This window comes from Ascaphus truei, chromosome 7 (assembly GCF_040206685.1).
Source record: "Ascaphus truei isolate aAscTru1 chromosome 7, aAscTru1.hap1, whole genome shotgun sequence".
Lineage (NCBI taxonomy): Eukaryota > Metazoa > Chordata > Amphibia > Anura > Ascaphidae > Ascaphus > Ascaphus truei.
This window is the reverse complement of record NC_134489.1, coordinates 72,882,868-72,904,980: the sequence shown is the minus strand read 5'-3', so window position 1 is coordinate 72,904,980 and position 22,113 is coordinate 72,882,868. Positions and strand designations below refer to the sequence as shown.

The 22,113-nt window shown below is 43.1% G+C and overlaps 1 protein-coding gene across 7 annotated transcripts in view; it reads right to left on the bottom strand.

Annotated features, from left to right (window-relative positions):
• The window catches only part of ATF2 (activating transcription factor 2), a 70,434-nt gene extending 55,751 nt beyond the window's left edge, over positions 1–14,683 (bottom strand). For 3 of the 7 annotated variants that reach the window (XM_075609015.1, XM_075609019.1, XM_075609018.1), the window contains exon 1: positions 14,553–14,682. Coding sequence is in view for 1 of the 7 variants with exons in the window: in XM_075609016.1 (XP_075465131.1) it covers positions 14,316–14,379 (64 nt within the window). In the remaining 6 variants the exon portion in view is untranslated. Of the gene's footprint in view, positions 1–14,315 lie in introns of all 7 variants that reach the window. The other 4 variants (XM_075609014.1, XM_075609017.1, XR_012802696.1 and 1 more) reach the window with 3 other exon arrangements.
• Positions 14,684–22,113: the final 7,430 nt, after the last annotated feature.

Here is a 22,113-nt window from a genome sequence, read left to right as displayed (position 1 = left end):
TTCTACCCAAATAAGAGACTTCTTGTGAAACAGCACAGATACCAATTCTGTCCCTTTCTCTGCCCCTCCCCAAGTATTTTTCATTTGTATTTATTCAGAAGAATACGTTTGCAAACACTACAATTGCACAAATCAATGCCAATTTAAGAGACTGGAACCTGGCAGGTGTGCTTATTTGCTCTGGCCTGTGCTATCCAGTACCAATGCATTGGGAATGAAAAACAGGAGCAAAAGACTTGCTTTATTTAATGCTGCATTAGTAAATATTTTAATAACATTAGATATGTACATAAAAAGAGGAATATAAGGATAACCTGCCCTTCTGAAAGATGTGTATTTTCTCCAGCTTAAACCAAACTACATAAATAGAAAGTAGCCAACTTCTTGAAAGCAGTACGGAAAAAGACAGCAGGGAATGTAGCGATCACAGTGTGCTCATTACCTCTCCACGAGACACCAGAACATCTCTGCAACGACCCAGGATGATGGGATATATTAATGCTATTTCCATGCCTGCCAACAGTGCAAGAAACTTTTTACAAGATAATGATCTTGTAGTTATTCCCGGAACACAAATTACTATGGAATTAAGGGTTCCAGGTGTACATTAATACAATGCGACATGGAAATACTTGTTGAGATGCTCTGCCGCACATACGAATATGACTCCAGATTACTGTATTCAGGAGTGTAAATGTTTTGCAGAAAGCCGACAGGAACCCCATTGCTCAATGTTTTTTTTTTGTGCTGAAGCTGGGAAATTCTGAAAACCTGACCTGTTGGGGGGTCATGAGGACTGGAGTTGAGCACCACTGACGTAAAGCATGTCCTGGGTCCTCTGTGTCCAGGAAAAAGAGGTCTCTGGGTGTCTTGATCTCAGCCCACCTTTGTGCTCAAGACAGTGTCTGTGTGCAGGGTTCTCTGCTTTCATGTGTCAGCCCAATTGTGAATTCAGAAAATCTCTCTCCTGTTTCCAACAGGAGGCTTTTCTTAGAGCACTAATGTGGCCAGGTGGAGTCTAGTTAATTGCCTGTCTGCAATTAACCAGCTGCCTGCTGGATTTAGAGGCAGTTTCTCTCCAAAAGTGATAAGTCCCTGTTACAGTGCTAGTTCAATATTACTGATTTACAATAAAATATTTGTTTTTCAAACGGTATCAGGAATGTTCCACTTAAGAAAATTCGATTAGCCTATTATCAGAAAGGGAGTTAAGAGATACAACAAGAATGCACATCAATAGATTTCTAGGAAAACCTGGTTTATTTAATCTGATCTGAGAATGAACGTCGAGGAAAATGCCACCAGATGCATTCTATCTTTTGATTGAGACAAGTAGATTTTGAGTTGTACAAATAACCTGATTAGGTACTGTTAGGAAAGAACAGGAATGGATTAAAGTACTATTGAAGTCTTCGTCCCAACCCTGTAATTATTTAGTGTTAAGAATAGGGATTAAATATACTTAAATTAATGGATCCTTGTGATTTAATATTTTCCTCGTTGAGTAAATATAGCAAGACTGCACACTTTGTGCTTGTGAAGGCCATTTCTTCCATCAGACAAGATTTTGCAAGGTAAGGATTACTACTGAGAATGCAGTAAATAAAAACACCACTTGTGTGCATATTCACATCTCAGGCTACGGCCCCGCTGCCTGCGCTGCAAGCGCGTCTGCGAGGCAGGCGGCGCGTGCAGCCGAGCCACCCGGTCTGCACTGAGCTGCAGGGGGAAAGACAGGGGGGATGGACAGGGGGGGTGGGGTGACGGGGGAGCAGCCGTGACGTCACCCGGCAGCTTCGCCCTCATTTGCTGAACCGCCGAGGTGCGTGGCCTAGCGCTCCGTCGCGACTCCTGATCTCAATTTTCTTGAGAGCAGGAGTTTCTGTTGGTGCAGCGCGGCACCCCCCCTCGCAGCGGGCCCGCCCCATTGTGGGGCGGCTCTTGTCCCTGCAGCGTCCGCCACAGTGGGCGCTGCAGTAGCCAGCGGGGACCTGGCCTTAGAGAGGTCTGCAACCCCGGCTTTTCCTCATTATGTCTTAGCATACAATGTTTCCACTGCAGCCAGGTATTCTGGGAAATTACATACAAATCAGCACACAGTGCCATCTTTTGCCACTAAGAATACATAAGAACAGACATCATAATAGGTATTGATCTTTAACTTATTCCAAGAAACAAAGATCTTCATGTATTACAGTAGTGAACAAATGAAATAAAAGTCCCAAAGAAAAGAAAAACATGGACATATGCAAAAACAGGCTGAACTAAATAGATCCAAAGTATGAAAATACAGGTTAGACCATGGAGATATAAAGGAACAAAAAGCACAGAGGTACATTTCTAGCTTGACGATTTCCTTGATAAGAGGAAATAGGAAAGCTCTTATGTTAAAGATGTAAAATCTATACTTATAAACAGCCTGAAACACAATTAACAGTACATGTACAGTCATGTGAAAAAGAAAGTACACCCTCTTTGAATTCTATGGTTTTACATAGCAGGACATAATAACAATCATCTGTTCCTTAGCAGGTCTTAAAATTAGGTAAATACAACCTCAGATGAACAACAACACGACATATTACACCGTGTCATGATTTATTTAACAAAAATAAAGCCAAAATGGAGAAGCCATGTGTGATTCAATAGCTTGTAGAACCACCTTTAGCGGAAATAACTTGAAGTAATCGGTTTCTGTATGACTTTATCAGTCTCTCACATCGTTGTGGAGGAATTTTGTCCACTCTTCTTTACAACGTTGCTTCAGTTCATTGAGGTTTGCGGGCATTTGTTTATGCACAGCTCTCTTAAGGTCCAGCCACAGCATTTCAATCGGGTTGAGGTCTGGACTTTGACTGGGCCATTGCAACACCTTGATTATTTTCTTTTTCAGCCATTCTGTTGTAGATTTGCTGGTGTGCTTGGGATCATTGTCCTGTTGCATGACCCAATTTCAGCCAAGCTTTAGCTGTTGGACAGATGGCCTCCTATTTGACTCTAGAATACTTTGGTATACAGAGGAGTTCATGGTCGACTCAATGATTGCAAGGTTCCCAGGTCCTGTGGCTGCAAAAACAAGCCCAAATCATCACCCCTCCACCACCGTGCTTGACAGTTGGTATGAGGTGTTTGTGCTGATATGCTGTGTTTGGTTTTCGCCAAACGTGGCACTGTGCATTATGGCCAAACACCTCCACTTTGGTCTAGTCTGTCCAAAGGACATTGTTCCAGAAGTCTTGTGGTTTGTTCAGATGCAACTTTGCAAACATAAGCCGTGCTGCCATGTTCTTTTTAGAGAGAAGAGGCTTTCTCCTGGCAACCCTTCCAAACAAACCATACTTGTCCAGTGTTTTTCTAATTGTACTGTCATGAACTTTAATATTTAACATGCTAACTGAGGCCTGTAGAGTCTGAGATGTAATTCTTGGGTATTTTGCAATTTCTCAAAGCATTGCACGGTCTGACCTTGGGGTGAATTTGCTGGGATGTCCACTCCTGGGAAGATTGGCAACTGTCTTGAATGTTTTCCACTTTTGAATAATCTTTCTCACAGTAGAATGATGGACTTTAAATTGTTTGGAAATGGCCTTATAACCCTTCCCAGATTGATGGGCAGCAACAATTGCTTCTCTAAGATCATTGCTGATGTCTTTCCTCCTTGTCATTGTGTTAACACACACCTGAATGCTCCAGACCAGCAAACTGCTAAAACTTTGGCTTTTATAGAGGTGGTCACACTTGCTGATGATCAATTAATCAAAGGCATATGATTAGCAGCACCTGTCTGCTACTTAGCATCTTAATTCCTATGGAAGCAGTAAGAGTGTACTTAGTTTTTCACACATGGCTTCTCTATTTTGGCTTTATTTTTGTTAAATAAATCATGACACAGTATAATATGTCATGTGTTGTTGTTCATCTGAGGTTGTATTTATCTAATTTTTAGACCTGCTAAGAAACAGATGATTGTTATTATGTCCTGATATGTAAAACCATGGAATTCAAAGAGGGTGTACTTTCTTTTTCACATGACTGTATATCCAGCTTGATTTCTTTAACCCGCATAGAATGGTTATGCACACAAAAGAGAGATTGCACAGTGTTTAGAAGACAAATAAAAGTTAATACGCATTCTTAACATTTTTACTGGGTTGTAAAACAAATTATAACATACTAATAATTAGGTACTTTATCTGTACATCATTATAATGTTCTTGTGAAAGGTATAACCACTGAGTGTCTTGATTCCATTTTGACTTTATTGCATGAAGAAAGATGTAATGAAAATGGCAGGGGATATTAAGTATTTTAATCAATCTGGCACTTCAGGGGTTAACGTTGGTTAGAAATTGTGTTAAAAATGCAATAATTGTTTTTATGACAGGCCAAGACCCTTCCCGTGTCTGTGCTGATCTACAAAGAGGGCTTAATGGGATGCCATCAATGATGGCCCACTGAAAGTGAAATATATATATAGTTTAGAAGGCTGTAGACCAGGCCTGCACAACTTGTACAGTGAGAAGGGCCGAACTGCTCCAAGGAAAAAAGATTTGGGCCGCACGGGTAAAATCATCATCATCATCATCATCATCATCATCATCTCTCCTCCAGCACCTCTCATCATCATCCTCATATATATCTCCCCCAGCACCCTTCATCATCATCATCATCATCATCCTCATATCTCCCCCAAAACCCATCAGCAACCTTTGCGAGACTCCCCATCGATCTCTCATACCCCCATCTCTCCCCCTCACCCATACACATAATACTCCCCCTCCACATCAAACACACAATACCACACACATCCCACCCCCCCTGCACTTCACATTACTTCTCCTCCTGCACCTCACATCACTCTCCCCCTCACATCACTCTCCCCCTCTGCACCTCACATCACTCTCCCCCCTCTGCACCTCACATCACTCTCCCCCCTCTGCACCTCACATCACTCTCCCCCCCTGCAACTCACATCACTCTCCCCCCCCCCTGCAACTCACATCACTCTCCCACCTCACAAGGAAAACAGAGTCGGGCCCCACAGCCCATTTCAGAAGCCCCCCACAACAGCCCCCACAGCCCATATCAGCAGCCACCCAGCCCATTTCAGCAGCCCCCCAGCCCATTCCATTTCTGCAGCCCCCCTCCCATGTCAGCAGCCCCCCCCTCCCCTCCTCCCATGTAAGCAGCCCCCCTCCCCTCCTCCCATGTCAGCAGCCCCCTCCCCTCCCATGTCAGCAGCCCCCCCTCCCCTCCTCCCATGTCAGCAGCCCCCCCCGCCCCTCCTCCCATGTCAGCAGCCCAACCCTCCCCCATGTCAGCAGCCCCCACCCCTCCTCCCATGTCAGCAGCCCACCCCTCCTCCCATGTCAGCAGCCCACCCCTCCTCCCATGTCAGCAGCCCCCCCACCCATGTCAGCAGCCCACCCCTTCCAAGTCAGCAGCCCCCCCCTCCCATGTCTGCAGCCCCCCCCTCTCATGTCTGCAGCCCCCCTCCTCCCATGTCAGCAGCCCCCCCCTCCCCTCCTCCCATGTAAGCAGCCCCCCCCTCCCATGTCAGCAGCCCCTCCTCCCATGTCAGCGGCCCCCCCTCCTCCTCCCATGTCAGCAGCCCCCCCATCTCCCATGTCAGCAGCCCCCCCTCCCCTCCTCCCATGTCAGCAGCCCACCCCTCCTCCCATGTCAGCAGCCCACCCCTCCTCCCATGTCAGCAGCCCACCCCTCCTCCCATGTCAGCAGCCCCCCCCCTCCCATGTCAGCAGCCCCCCCCCCATGTCAGCAGCCCTCCCCCTCCCATGTCAGCAGCCCTCCCCCTCCCATGGCAGCAGCCCCCCCCCCTCCCATGGCAGCAGCCCCCCCTTCCTCCCATGGCAGCAGCCCCCCCTTCCTCCCATGGCAGCAGCCCCCCCTCCTCCCATAGCAGCAGCCCCCCCCTCCTCCCATGGCAGCAGCCCCCCCTCCTCCCATGGCAGCAGCCCCCCCCCTCCTCCCATGGCAGCAGCCCCCCCCTCCTCCCATGTCAGCAGCCCCCCCTCCCATGTCAGCAGCCCCTCCTCCCATGTCAGCAGCCCCCCCTCCTCCTCCCATGTCAGCAGCCCACCCCTCCTCCCATGTCAGCAGCCCCCCCTCCCATGTCAGCAGCCCACCCCTCCTCCCATGTCAGCAGCCCACCCCTCCTCCCATGTCAGCAGCCCACCCCTCCTCCCATGTCAGCAGCCCCTCCTCCCATGTCAGCAGCCCCTGCTCCCATGTCAGCAGCCCACCCCTCCTCCCATGTCAGCAGCCCCCCCCCTCCTCCCATGTCAGCAGCCCCCCCCCCTCCTCCCATGTCAGCAGCCCCCCCTCCCATGTCAGCAGCCCCTCCTCCCATGTCAGCAGCCCCCCCTCCTCCTCCCATGTCAGCAGCCCACCCCTCCTCCCATGTCAGCAGCCCACCCCTCCTCCCATGTCAGCAGCCCCCCCTCCCATGTCAGCAGCCCACCCCTCCTCCCATGTCAGCAGCCCACCCCTCCTCCCTTGTCAGCAGCCCACCCCTCCTCCCTTGTCAGCAGCCCACCCCTCCTCCCTTGTCAGCAGCCCACCTCTCCTCCCATGTCAGCAGCCCACGCCTCCTCCCATGTCAGCAGCCCACGCCTCCTCCCATGTCAGCAGCCCACCCCTCCTCCCATGTCAGCAGCCCCTCCTCCCATGTCAGCAGCCCCTCCTCCCATGTCAGCAGCCCACCCCTCCTCCCATGTCAGCAGTCCCCCCTCCTCCCATGTCAGCAGCCCCCCCCCTCCTCCCATGTCAGCAGCCCCCCCCTCCTCCCATGTCAGCAGCCTCCCCTCCTCCCATGTCAGCAGCCCCCCCCTCCTCCCATGTCAGCAGCCCCCCCCTCCTCCCATGTCAGCAGCCCCCCCCTCCCATGTCAGCAGCCCCCCCCCTCCCATGTCAGCAGCCCCCCCCCTCCCATGTCAGCAGCCCCCCCCTCCCATGTCAGCAGCCCCCCCCCTCCCATGTCAGCAGCCCCCCCCCTCCCATGTCAGCAGCCCCCCCCTCCCATGTCAGCAGCCCCCCCCCCTCCCATGTCAGCAGCCCCCCCCCCTCCCATGTCAGCAGCCCCCCCCCCTCCCATGTCAGCAGCCCCCCCCTCCCATGTCAGCAGCCCCCCCCCCCTCCCATGTCAGCAGCCCCCCCCTCCCATGTCAGCAGCCCCCCCCCTCCCATGTCAGCAGCCCCCCCCCTCCCATGTCAGCAGCCCCCCCCCCTCCCATGTCAGCAGCCCCCCCCCCCCTCCCATGTCAGCAGCCCCCCCCCCTCCCATGTCAGCAGCCCCCCCCCCTCCCATGTCAGCAGCCCCCCCCCCCTCCCATGTCAGCAGCCCCCCCCCCCTGCCATGTCAGCAGCCCCCCCCCCTGCCATGTCAGCAGCCCCCCCCCCTGCCATGTCAGCAGCCCCCCCCCCTGCCATGTCAGCAGCCCCCCCCCCTGCCATGTCAGCAGCCCCCCCCCCCCTCCCATGTCAGCCGGAGCTGATTTACGACAGGGATGGCTTATGTTGTTAAAATGTGAAAAAGATACATAAGTCTCATCAAGGTAATATGGAAATCAAAATTCAACAAGGTGTGTTTTGGGCTGAGAACATGTGAATTCTCATCGACTCCAGTGACCTCTCTGGGACAGGATCTATAACATTTAGTAACGTACTGTATAGAGATAAAGAAAAATTGCACAAAAGCGCACAAGGGATGGAGTTAGTATTATTTATTAAAACAAACACATAGATAGCTGAGAGGATCCAACCCCTCCTCAGCTCAAATTTGAGCTGAGGAGGGGTTGGATCCTCTCAGCTATCTATGTGTTTGTTTTAATAAATAATACTAACTCCATCCCTTGTGCGCTTTTGTGCAATTTTTCTTTCTCTGTTTCTCAGGGTGTCCTCCCCCCTTTTTAGGGGGGATCACCTCTGAAGTGGGAGCCTCTGGGGAGACGCTCCATGCACGTGCAGCACAGGGATCTTTCCAACCATTACTTCTGCAGCACGAGCGCTGAATATCCTTCTTTCTACTGTATAGAGATTTCTATATATGTTTTAACCTTTTATTTTAAGACACTTGTCTGCATTTATGGTAACTGTATGTTCTTGTAATCTTTTCTCAGCATTGTGTATGTATATATATATATATACACAAATACAACTGTATGCTCATCTGCATGTCTTAGGCAGGTCTGCAACCCCGCCTTTCCCCAATATATATATATATATATATATATATATATATATATATATATATATATATATATATATATATATATATATATATATATATATATATATATATATATATATATATATATATATATATATATATATATATATATATATATATATATACATGTAGAGGTATCAGTACCGTGTTAGCCGAGCTTCAATAATCAAAAAATAAATAGATGATACCGTTCTGTGGCTAACGAAATGCTTTTATTTGTGCGAGCTTTCGAGATACACTGATCTCTTCTTCCGGCGATGAGAGAATGAACCTGCATCGCCACAGCATCACACGCGGAACAAGAGACAGTCCTGTTTGCGAACATTTCTCTGACTCTGGCCATAAGATGAACGATCTGAGGGTTGCCATTCTCAAAGGTAAACTTAAAACACCGAAAGAGAGACGGTTGCATGAATACAAATTTATGCAACTGTTCGGGACACTTAGCAGTGGCCTAAACAGAGATCGAAATTTTATGAGTCATTATTGACACAAGTGAACTCTCTTCCCATGAGCGCTAAAGGCCATGTCTGTACATACTGTGCTATATGTATGCACACACAGCTGTCTCTCACACATACTAATACTCCTTGTTTTTCCATCCCTATACACCAATAGGGACCACAAGGTATCCACACACACTTTTAGTTGTGCTACAAACTCTCACATTTCCACACCCACCCACACCATTTATATCCACTCCCACTCCACACACACATTTTGTAAAGCACTGTATATACTGTGGGCTCTCCATTCATTTTTATTCACACTGATACACATACACACTCTTTCTTCACTTGCTTTCAGGAACCTTTTGACACCTCTAGCCATAAAACACATCCACACCAGGGGAAGGACCAGCACAGATAACATTCCAAGAGACACTGTTTTTAAGTATACCCTTGCTTCATTCATTGTAACATCGCCGGAAGAAGAGATCAGTGTATCTCAAAAGCTCGCACAAATAAAAGCATTTCGTTAGCCACAGAACGGTATCATCTATTTATTATACAAAACTTTAATAAGTGATGCTTTGGGCTCTCAATGAACTGTTTGTACGCTTTGTATAGAGTAAAGTACCTTTTCAGATACATTTTGCATCATTTTTTTTTATTAAACAGGGACCTTAGACACTGGCAAGATACAGATTTTGTCTGTATATTTATTTGGTGGTGGAAGCAGTTGAAAGTACTTTGCGCAGGAAAACGGTGAGTTGTCAAGAGCAGCCGTGTGTATTAACCCTGGTTGCTTCTACAAGTCACATGCTCACAAGTGTGTGGTTTGTGACAGATGCTATATTGGGACACAGTGAGGGGAGATAATGTTCATTTGAGGGACCTTTGCAGAAGGTGTAAAGTGGGTCAGCTGGATAACTGTGTATTAACCCTTGTCTCATATGCAGGTCACTTGCTCACAGGTGTGTCGTACGTGACAGAAAAGAAAGTGGTATTACTGCTTTACTGGAGACTTCAGGGTGGATTCACTAAAAGGTGAATGGAAGAATGCCAATCTCTAAATCATAGTATAATCAGCAAGATGGGCACAAGCAGAAACACGTATAAATCTGTAACAGGGTAGTTACTTAAATTCGGACACTAATGCTTTCAATGATCAATTATAAAATGCTTTTATTTAGTTGTCCTACAAATGCCAAAAAAAATCTTAAACCATTACTGTATATATTTAGAGAAAATATATTGTTGATATTTTAGCCTGGATAGGAATTTTCCCCTCAATTCTCCAGGCAATAATTCCCATCTAGTAGGCGACTAGTGGACAAACAAATTGAACTTGGAAATGATCTTTCTGAATCTACAAGCACATGTGGATAGCCCTTAAAAAGAAATGTCAAATATCATTCTCAAGCAGGTGAGGAAGAGGTTTTCGCATCCAATGGGATGTGTTTTTAGATTTGTTTTGCCAAGTATGAATTGCAGCGTGCACAAGAAACAACCAATAACTTTAAAGGTGAAATTAAATACGTAAACTGTACTGGTCCACTTCTGCTCTTTTGCAACACGCCCTCCTGTACTGCCGCAAACATTTAATTTAGGAATTCAGGCCTTTGCATTATGTTTACACCTTGCAAGACTAACTCACCAACTATATAGACTTTAAAAGGAATCTCATTAACTAGAGTACTGTAAAATTCCCACATTAAAAAGGTGTCAAAAACCACAAATATATCATCTCTTTACTTGTGGAAACCATGGACAGTCCTTGGCTATGTTTAACACTCTTAATATTCTTCAGACATAGACGGTTCACTATTGTAGATATGATAGGAGAAAAAAAAATACCTCCCTGCTGCAAGGTTCAAACTGAGCACAATATGTCCATTCAATATTTAAGTGTGATACTAAAAACACCTTTTCACGTCAATGGGAATGTCAATGCGTTGGTGCTGAATCGGCTATCACACTTTACTGAATAAGCATCAGTATCTCACTTATTACACCTCGTTTGCTTAAATAAAGAGGGAGAAGTTAAATCGCTGCCTTTGAAATCAGTGGAATCTAGTCTGAAATTCAGTGTCACTGCCTTATACAAATCACTTTATGTCCTTTTCCCCAGGGCCCCAAGACATTAGATTGTGTGCTCCACAGACAGCTCAGTATTGCAGCCAATATCAGAGCTACGTAGCAATATAGACAAAATTGTCATCAAAAAAAGGTGACACTTCTTGTTTAAAGCAACAGTTCACAGATAACCATTTTGTGCATGTTATTTTTTACTTTTAATATAGTATATATATTCTTGCCCATTCCAGTGCTGGTTTTGTTTTTCAAAATCTGATGCTCCACTTAGGAGACAAACGCGTTTGGAATATTAAGTGTCTGAGAGGTTAAAATGGTGCTCTCCCTAGAGCCTAGTGCTGTCTAAAGGTAACCATGGTAATCTCTGACGCGATAGAGATATATATATATATATATATATATAAAACATACAGAACACCTACAAGCTCAAATTGAACCCCCAAAATACCCACAACATATATATAAGCATATAAGTATCACAGAGGAGTGCTACTGAGCATGGCAATATATATTTAAAACCAGAGACATAACATAAAACACAGACAAAGCTCAGTGCACATCCAGAAAAACTTATATACGGTACAGTGCCTAAATATACATGTATAAATAACTAATAAATAAAATGGTCTTTTAGTTTAACATTTTGGCCAAATTGTTGTAAGCCCTTGAGCCAAACTTCACGGCAGACCACGTTTCAAGGGTCCCTACACTAATATAAATTCTTAATAACCTGTGCATTGCCAGGAAGAATGATTTATAATAAATCTGTCAATATAAGTTGCAAAAGTTCTAAGTCTGATTGAAGCTTTTATTAATCTGTACATTACCAGGAAAAGCACTCTGTAATAGATTTGTCACAATCACACTGCATGCAGGCAAGTTCCCCTGATAGTTGGAGATGCCATGGAGTGAGCTTTTAACCATTTAAATGTGGGAGGGAGTGAGCTTCAATTGGATAGGAGGTTGCCACCCTCCAAAACAGCCAAGACTAGCTGCACAAGAATTATAAAACATACAGAACACCTACAAGCTCAAATTGAACCCCCAAAATACCCACAACATATATATAAGCATATAAGTTTCACAGAGGAGTGCTACTGAGCATGGCAATATATATTTAAAACCAGAGACATAACATAAAACACAGACAAAGCTCAGTGCACATCCAGAAAAACTTATATACGGTACAGTGCCTAAATATACATGTATAAATAACTAATAAATAAAAATATTCTTCAGACATAGACGGTTCACTATTGTAGATATGATAGGAGAAAAAAAAAATACCTCCCTGCTGCAAGGTTCAAACTGAGCACAATATGTCCATTCAATATTTAAGTGTGATACTAAAAACACCTTTTCACGTCAATGGGAATGTCAATGCGTTGGTGCTGAATCGGCTATCACACTTTACTGAATAAGCATCAGTATCTCACTTATTACACCTCGTTTGCTTAAATAAAGAGGGAGAAGTTAAATCGCTGCCTTTGAAATCAGTGGAATCTAGTCTGAAATTCAGTGTCACTGCCTTATACAAATCACTTTATGTCCTTTTCCCCAGGGCCCCAAGACATTAGATTGTGTGCTCCACAGACAGCTCAGTATTGCAGCCAATATCAGAGCTACGTAGCAATATAGACAAAATTGTCATCAAAAAAAGGTGAAACTTCTTGTTTAAAGCAACAGTTCACAGATAACCATTTTGTGCATGTTATTTTTTACTTTTAATATAGTATATATATTCTTGCCCATTCCAGTGCTGGTTTTGTTTTTCAAAATCTGATGCTCCACTTAGGAGACAAACGCGTTTGGAATATTAAGTGTCTGAGAGGTTAAAATGGTGCTCTCCCTAGAACCTAGTGCTGTCTAAAGGTAACCATGGTAATCTCTGACGCGATAGAGATATATATATATATACGTATATATATATATATATATATATATATAATTTTAAGAGCAGAAAATGCTCTGGTGGTAACATACTAATATTATACAAGTTAAACTCATAGGTTCCTGGGGGGGAGTAGTGGGGTGCTGCTTTAACATATCTTGTTTCACACGATTAAATGCAAGCTTATCAAACTATACAAACAAAAACTAGTTAAGATTACATATTCATTTTCATTTATGTAGAGTCAAATATATACACAACAATTAAAACAGATCTTAAATACTAGAAATATGATGCAATACACAGGTAACGGGCTGGAGTAGTTGGTCGATAGGTATGTGTGCCGTCTGAGAATGACATTAATTAGCATCCTTGCTGCGAGGAAGGTCAGCAGCACAGGCCCTTCTGGCAGCCAATGTGTTAATTTATTTCGGAGAATACAGAAGTATAGCAAGAATAATTGGGCTGTAGCAGCTCAAGGACGGTTTATTTAGATTTTACGATTGTTAAATAACAACAAAAGTAACAAAGGCTGAACTTTATGGTTTATATTCAACAAAATCTACTAGGTAACATTTGTTTAAATTGTATTACAACTGCTGCTTTATTTTCCATGGTTGCGAGTCGCCTTGAATAGAGGCAACTGGCACACTGTTAGAAATAAAATAAATAAAAAAGACATGACTACAATTATGTAACCTTTTCGCCAACAAAGGAAACTGCAACACAACCAGCAAAAGGGTTAACTGACGTCTGGTATCAGCATGAGTCTGTATTGCTTATCTTTTGGCCAATAATAAAATGAACACACATCTCCCCCGATCTGGTGAGTTTTTGTTCACATCAGTCCTGGTCCTAGGGGGCTGTGAGGATAATGGTTATCCATTATAAACACATATCCAGTAAGTGGGAGAGTGACCAAATAATGGTCTACAATTACATAAAGAACTCAATGAAGCTGGGTGCTAAAGACTACACTATCCTGGTCCATCATAATAGTATAACACTAAATCATTCAAGCACATCATAGTATAACCAGTCAAGTCATAATTAATGTACAGGCAATCCTTGGTTATCCAACGGAATCCGTTCTGGAAGTAGCGTTGGATACTGAAACCGTTGTAAAGTGAGTCCCATGTTAATCAGTGGCGGTGAGCGTTGGATAACACATTCCGGTGTCGAAAAACAGCCCGTAGGGTTGCATTGTAACGCGTTGGATATGCCATTCATTGTAAAGTGAAACGTTGGATAGCGAGGACTACCTGTAATTTAAAATATTAATGCGTTTTGGTGCCATATGCACCTTCATCTGCTGATGGTATATATGACTCTGATGAAGGTGTGGCACCGAAACGTTTAATGCATGTATTGGTAATTTAAAGTCATTACATTGACTATGAGTTGTTTTCTTTGTATACTTTGGTGTGCATGACTGATTTGGTGCTCGGATGCTGCTTATCCCAGGATGGATACTGCTTACCCCAGGATGCTGCTTATCCCAGGATGCTGATGCTGCTGCCTTGGTAACCAGACATCATGGCAGCCTGAGAAGAGGCTCCAATCTCCAGCTTACCCCAAGTTCAGCAGCAATACTATCCCTGCGACCCTGTGCATGTATTGGTGTCATGGCATGTCCTACCTGACATATCACTGGATTGGGATGTCACTATCCTTGCGGCTTCCTCACGGCCTCCCACATTCATAGGACCATTACGGGGCTACAAGGGCCGGTAACGTCTAGCGGCGCCGCCATATTATGAGGGCACCGGCGGACGTTGGATGCCCGGCCGTGTTATCGCCGTCTCGTTTGCAGTTATATCGCGAGAGGTGAGCAGCTCCTGTCAGGCGTTTCACCTCCGTGTTTACAAAAACTTACCCCAGTGGGGCTGAACCTTTGCCCAAGGCCAAATCCCACCAGCTCCTGTCAGGTATCGCGATAACTCGCTGACAGCTAGACAGGGGGAGGAGGCATGGATTGATCGGGAGGTGATGACGTCAGATGGTTGCGTAGCGCGCATGCGCGGGGGACGGTCGGTACAGGTCCTGGCAGATGGTGAGCGGCCCATAGTAGTGATGGCGGATTCAGTTGTTAGTGGGCAGTCTTTGGTGACGCGTAGCCCGGAAGTATTCTCCTGCACTTCCGACTTTCTCAGGATCCGCCTTGAACGGTTGCGTCGTCATGACATGCCATTTGTTGATGACAGACTCGGTGATAGTGGTGCTGGAAGCTTTTAACACCTTGAGCTCTGGAGTGGCCACTGCAGCGGCCCCAACACTGAAAGGGGCCCTCGCCTTCCTCTTCTAGTCTATATTTATTTTTATTATTATTATTGTTCAGTTGAAGGCAATTTGTACCATTAAAAAAGAAGGGGATTGTGGATTGTAATCAAGTGTAGCTATTGAAGCAGGGCTGGCTTTGTAGAGAACAGAGATGCAGAACCATAAGCAAAAGAAAAGCAATATATGCCTCAGATACAATTATTAATTCAGCTTTAAATAATGAAATGTATAATCACATAGCCATTCCCATTTAGTACTTTAGCCCCATTTATAATAATTTAACAATTAAAGACTTTCAAGATGATTTGTAAAATTAAAGAAAAAGGTGCAGGTCATATTGGAAACATATTTGTAGTTAGAGTGTGGTACAGTGTTGACCTGTAGACAGAACAGTAAGGTAGAAGGGATACCTTTTAAGGTTAACTAATAGTAAAAAGAAAAGAACACAAGAGCAGGCTTCATAGCGGGACTTGTTAAAATGAATTTGATAAACAATATAAAAAAACCACAGACGACAGGAATTACACTCACAAACGGAGCATTAAAAAAATGCATTTTATCCCAACTGCAGCACAGGTCGCCCAGCACGCTGGAAGGAAGAGGTCAGGCTCACTCCACACGTAGAAAACCCTGGCAATCAGTGTAGGCCCTCACAACAGTCAGGGATACACGAGCAGGTGATCCATAGGTTCGCTGTGTAAAGAAACAGCTGGCCAGCTGATTTCCCAGTGTTGGATAGCAATGGAGGAGTCTAAAGTCACCGAGTTTCCTCGCCATCACTTCCGCTTTGGTGTCAGAGAAATGTGACCCTACGTGACTTCATACCCAATAAAGTCACGGTCATGATGAAACGCGTAGGGAGCGGTTTTTCTACTTGTGAAGTGAGCCTGACCTCTTCCTTCCAGCGTGCTTGGCTGCAGAGTTGTTACTCTATAAAATTAATTTTAACAGAGTCACGCTATGGAGCCTGCGCTTCTTGTTTTCTTTTCAGATTTCTGTGTGGTGTGGAGCATCACTTAAAGAAGCAGCAGCTAAGTCTCCTTTACCATACATCACTTGTTCCTGGACTTCGTCTATAATTTTTTCCCATCATTATACCTTCCTTACCTTTGGGAGTGGTTTGCACATATTTTCTATATATTTATAATTGTGTGGCAATTGTTATTACTCTGTTACATTTTCTTTATCATTACACCTGTAACACACTTGGTTATATATAACACTATCTTACACTTTTATATATTTAATATTTATTTTGGTCACATATACACCATTTATCACTTTATAGGTAGCGCTACTTTATCATCTTTTTAATAGTAAAACGAGTGCAGGTTTACAGGACCAGCTTGGTCTGTTCTTTTGAATCAAGAAATACACAAAATACAATTAACAAACAATAAACAAAACAGGTAAATCCTTGGCGCACTATCGGGTATATAAACCTGACAAGATATATGAAGTCCCAAAATCTTGGTGGTGGGGATGATGAATGAGTCCAAAATCCGATCACACTTAAGTCCTTTGGAATGGCAGAACCAGATCTGAAAACATAGAAGACAGAACAACCATTGCGCAGTATCCTCTGGTCAATCCTGTTCTCCCCCACCGTTGCCAGCTACTTACTTAAAAATAGATAATAAAGGGCCTCAAAAGGTATCTTTCACTTCTTTCCTGGCTGGCTATACATCTACGTGTTGTCAGGCGATGTGGATGGAGTCTTTTAGACGCGATACAGTCTTTCCTTGCTTTACGGTATATGGTGTTGCGAGCGTGTATCTGTATATATATACTAATCAATTTTTATTGTCTCATTCTTCTCTGGTTTTCTTCCCCATATATTATATTGAGTTCATCTGTTATATTTAAAGTATGTGGAGTAATACAAATTATAACTGCCATGTAGAAAAATGAACATCAAGTTATCAATGGTTAATTAATCTATAATACATACAATAGAACTGATGTTTTACAGCAGGATTTTACGTATATATATATATATATATATATATATATAAAAATACATGAGAGAGAGGCTTAATATTTGATGTATTGGATAATATGTATATATTGTTTTTCAAAATCTTAGCTGTATACATTTTATAAGATGTAAGATATGATTGCATGGATAGCTTTTGTAAATTTATAAGGACACAGTGTAATTTGAATGTATTTCAAATATTTCCTCTCTAATTAAGCAATTATTAAAGAGTTAGCCATATAGAGTATATAAATGTTAGCCAGGCACGTGCACTTTAGACCCCTGATGAAGCCCAAGAGGTGAAATGCGTAGCGTCTAGGAGCAAATCGTTGGCAGAAGAGTGAGAGGTGTCCAGAGGTCCGTGATCCAGTTGCAAGACCATCTGATCCACTTCCCGTGAAACAGGAAGCGAACACTGGGTGAATACTGGCATCCCCAGCGTTCCTTCAGACTCACGAGCGAGAAGCAGGACACCAGAGAAAGAAAGACTGGACGAGGACCCCATAAAAGACCTTGGAAAGACCCTTGTACAACGAACATAGGAATGTACAAAATATAAGTGTAACATTTTGCACCATAATCTGTATACATGTTTATATTCAACTACAAACTGAAGTTTATTTCTCTCTCAATCACTTTAAGGATCTCTGGAACAGAGTACTGGGAGAGGCTAAGAAGAAAAAAGCCTCTCCATTGCATGGCTTTATTCTTGCACTTTATTATACAAACCTACCTTTTATATAAGATATAAACTTGCACAATATTAAATGCTTTGGCCAAAGGGTTTAACTAAATTACCCTTTTTCAAGAGATATATAGGTATTTCACTGTGTATTTTTGTCATAGTGGATGTAGCTTTGGGCTTCTTTGTTTTTTTGTTGTATACATTTAGCCACGCCCAGTAGCACTCCAATTGACACTTATATGTATTATATTATGTGGTAATTTTGGGGGTTTCTTAGAGCTTGTGGGGTATCTATGTGTTAACTTTGTCCAGCTGGTCACAGCTGTTTGTGGAGGTTAGTAGTCCTTCCCTCCCAGGGTTTAAGCTCGTCCCTCCCCACTCTCCAAGTAAGCAAGTCTTTTTCATGCAGCTGGTTGGGACATCCAATGTGATAGAGGAAGAATTAATTATAGAGGTAAATAAGAATTTTAATCAGTTAGTGTTAGGACCTGCAAACTTGGTCATGCCTCGATGTGACTTGCAGACTTAAAATGTCTTGGCCCAAGGGTTTAACTAAATGACCCTTTTTCAAGAGATATATAAGTATTTCACTGTGTATTTTTGTCATATTGGATGTAGCTTTGGGCTTCTTTGTTTTTTGTTGTATACAATATTACACATGAAATTGGTATATTTTTTAAATATATATTTATTCTTTACACCAATATATGTATATTTTTGCACTGCACTGCACTTTGAATACACAGCTCCAGGCTAGGGATTGGTTGAGATTTTTAATATAAGCACACTTGTTTATTTAGACCAGCACTTTTAAAGTTATTATATTAGTTAGCGCTCCCTTTATTTTCTTACAGTATTGATTTACTTGTCAGATTTCTAATTGTATTAATAGCATGATTCTGTTAAATTCTGGGTTCGATTGTTGGGTGTTAGATTGATAAAGATAAGGGTGGATAGTTAGAAGACCAGACATGATAAGAATGAATGAGAGACTTCCGTTGACTTAGACTAGTTTGGGATTCACAACCAAGACACCGATTCATTCATTGGTAGAAATTTTCATTTCAAGAGGTGGGACTCATTAGAAAGTCTACAAATAGTGAAATCGGGTATCACACCAAATAAATAATAATTGGCAGATCTTGATTCAACAGTCCTCACTTTTTCTTAACCCTTTTTTTTTCTTTAACAAGGATGTGAACTAGGTGTTCTACGTAGCTGAAACAAGCTATTTCATCTCATAGTTTCCAAGAGACCACTGAAGGTTGTCCATTGCAGATCCTCCAGGGGAAACAAAATGGTTGTCTCCCGCATCACGCTGGTCAATAGGAAGCTACATCAGCATCCATTGCGGCTTCTTATTTAAATACCAGGAAATACTGATGCTACCTTCACCTGTAAGTAACTTGGAAAGCAGGGGGTCCCTGGAACTGAAATTAGCACGGTACAACTCCGGGGATGCCCAGAAACAAAAAAAGACGGGACCTGCTGCTTTAAAGAAATATGTGTCTGGCCTGTCATCATTGTAGATTACATTTGTCTGTATATAGCACAATACAAATTACAGGACAACCCACTAAAAGGAGCAATCCAAGCATTTTTTTTTTGCACAGGCTTGAAGCAGGGGGTCTCCATAGCTTAACCCCATTCATTTCAGCTCTGTAGATACCTACTTCCGTTGGGGGTGCCGGTACCTGCTCCAGCCGAGCTAGCTGGGGTTTAACGTTTAAAGCTCCCCCGTCTTGTGGGCTAATAGGAAGCTGAACCTGATGTCACGGCTTCCTATTGGCCCGCAGGACACGTGAGCTTTGAAATGCGCCATAATGTGAACCGAGCAGAGCGGATACCGGCACCCCCTTCAGAAGTATCCCCAAAATTAATGGGGTTTAGCTCCAGAGACCCTTTGCTTCAATCCTGTGTAAGAAACTTAAAAGTGCTTGGATTGCCGCTTTAACATCTATTGTCTATTAACAACCCTTTATAAGCATTTTTTCCCAGTGATTATTTTCCTCTGTAGTACTCTAGATATTTTCTTGTAAACTGAAAGGCTCTTGACCACTTTTAAAATTACTGCAGTTTCCCTCATACAATAATAGAAAAAAGGCAGTTTGAGTAAAAACAAATTCTATATTTTAATAGCGATGTTATGCTGTTTTCTTCAAGTCAAGAAAAACGTAAGTGTAGTGGTGACATTAATTGGGATATTTTTCAAACTCTCCCAGTTGCAAAACACATAACTTTTATTTTATGGCTTATTGGTAGTAAGCGGCAAAACTAGGCCAAGTTAAGTGCATCATACTTACCATATAAAACAATGCATCTAATTTCCTTTTCTTCAGTAATACAGATGTTGTTTTTCACCAGTTTTTGCACAAGACTGATAAATATCGTATTAAAAGTACTGCCAGATTTCCTAACAAATTATATAATTCTGGGCATAGAAATTGTAAGTACATATGCACAATTCCGCTCTGTCTATCTACCTTACACTATACCTTAAGCTTTCTATAAAGTTTGCTTGCCATTTACTACTTGGACACATGTGATTTTATTTTCACTCCTACAGCATTTCCATCATGAGATCCTGCTGATTTCTCATTTACCTAAATAAGATTTCACCCATTTGTACAGTAACCCTGGGGTGATGAAAAAGAGTCACTGTATAAACGAGTCCTTTGGGCTGCTGTAGGCTTGAAACATATGTTGTTTGATATCCAGGTCACTTGCACCATTTACTGAACTTCATGGAATCCCAGTTTACTTTCTTGTGAATGTACCACCAAAGTTAGTGATTTGCATTTCCCTAGTAAATATACTTAAACTAGCCGGAAAAAACATCATGGCCTAAGACTGAATGTAACATCACACATAGAATATGTATGTAATTCTTGTGGTTCTTTTGACAGAGCCCGTTTCATTTCTAAATTGGAAAACAATTTATGAGACCAGTATAAAAATAACAGGTGTGATTTGTTAATTGCAGTTTGTTTTATTTAAAACTTTTTTTTTTTTAACTAAATGATATCCACCAAAACGTGTCTGTATTGATAGGAACTATAAAATTATCAACCAGGAGGAAGTTTTCTAAATTCAGCAGAATCTAAGGGTTTTGACGGCTCATATACAGTTCACCCTCGATAGAAGTTTGTCAAATAAAAGTTACATTAGTCTAAAGAAAAATACACAATTGGACACTACAGCATTATTTGACAACTGCATGTTTACATCTGACAAAAACATTGACGAGTACATTTTGTGGCATTTGCCATGAAGTCATTCGGAACCTTGGGGTATTAAAAGGCCCATTATGACCCCTTTAATATATTTGTATAAAGCAAAGGGCCCCAGAGCTGAACCACGTTAATTTCAGCTTCAGTGTCCCCAAGACACTTAACAGGGAATGTGCTGGTACTCCATGAAGATTTTATAACCCACGACACCTGGGCCAATGGGAAGCCGTGACGATTGGCCCCAGTGACAAGATTTAAACCTCTATTTTGTTTCCCCTGTAAGACTGCATCGGCCGCAGATTCCCTGGCATCTTGGAAAGCAGCGGGGCCCTGAAGCAGAAATTAAAATGACATTTTGCTCTACAGACCCCCTGCTTTCAACACAACCACAATTAAAAAAAAAAAAAAGGCAAAACTGCTCCTTTAAGACGTTTAAAGCAGCAATACAGCTTTTTAAAATATAATTTTTTTTTATTACAGGTTTGAAGCAGAGGAATGTCTGGAGTTGAACGGTGTTAATTTAAGCTCTCGGACCCCCAACTTCCAGAGATACTTAACTCCGTCGTGGTGCAGGTATCTCTGCATGCAGATAAACGGGGTCTAATCTAATGGCACCTTAAATGTCCCACAGGCCAATAGGAAGCCATAACGCAGGCCTGCACAACTCCAGGCCTCGAGGGCCGCAAACAGGCCAGGTTTTCAGGATGCCCCTACTTCAGCACAGCTGGCTCAATTAGTGGCTCAGTATGACTGAGCCACTAATTGAGCCAGCTGTGCGGAAGTAGGGATATCCTGAAAACCTGGCCTGTTTGTGGCCCTCGAGGACTGGAGTTGTGCAGGCCTGCCGTAACGGAATCTGGTGCGGTTTCACATTGGCCCGTGTGACCTGGACCTTTAAATCTCTGCAGAGACCGACACCCCCTTCGGAGGCAAATATCTCTGGAAGCCCCCCCCCCCTCTTTTTTTAAAATTGTATTTAAAATTACCCCATATTAATTTGCAGCCAACAAAAACAGGAGGGGGGTAGGAGGGGGGGTTACTAGGGATAGCATTTTACAATTTTCTTTCCTAAAAAGTGCTGGGTATTTATTTACACATGAAACTAAAACATTTGAAAGCCTAAACAAAAGCAAATGAGAAAACAGCTACAAAAATGAAAGGAGCATTAAAGAGACGGCTGTCTACGGGTCCCACAGGTTAGTACCGCACTGGCCTGAAATTGCTATCATGTATAATCTTTGCTGTGGAAACAAACTAATCTTTC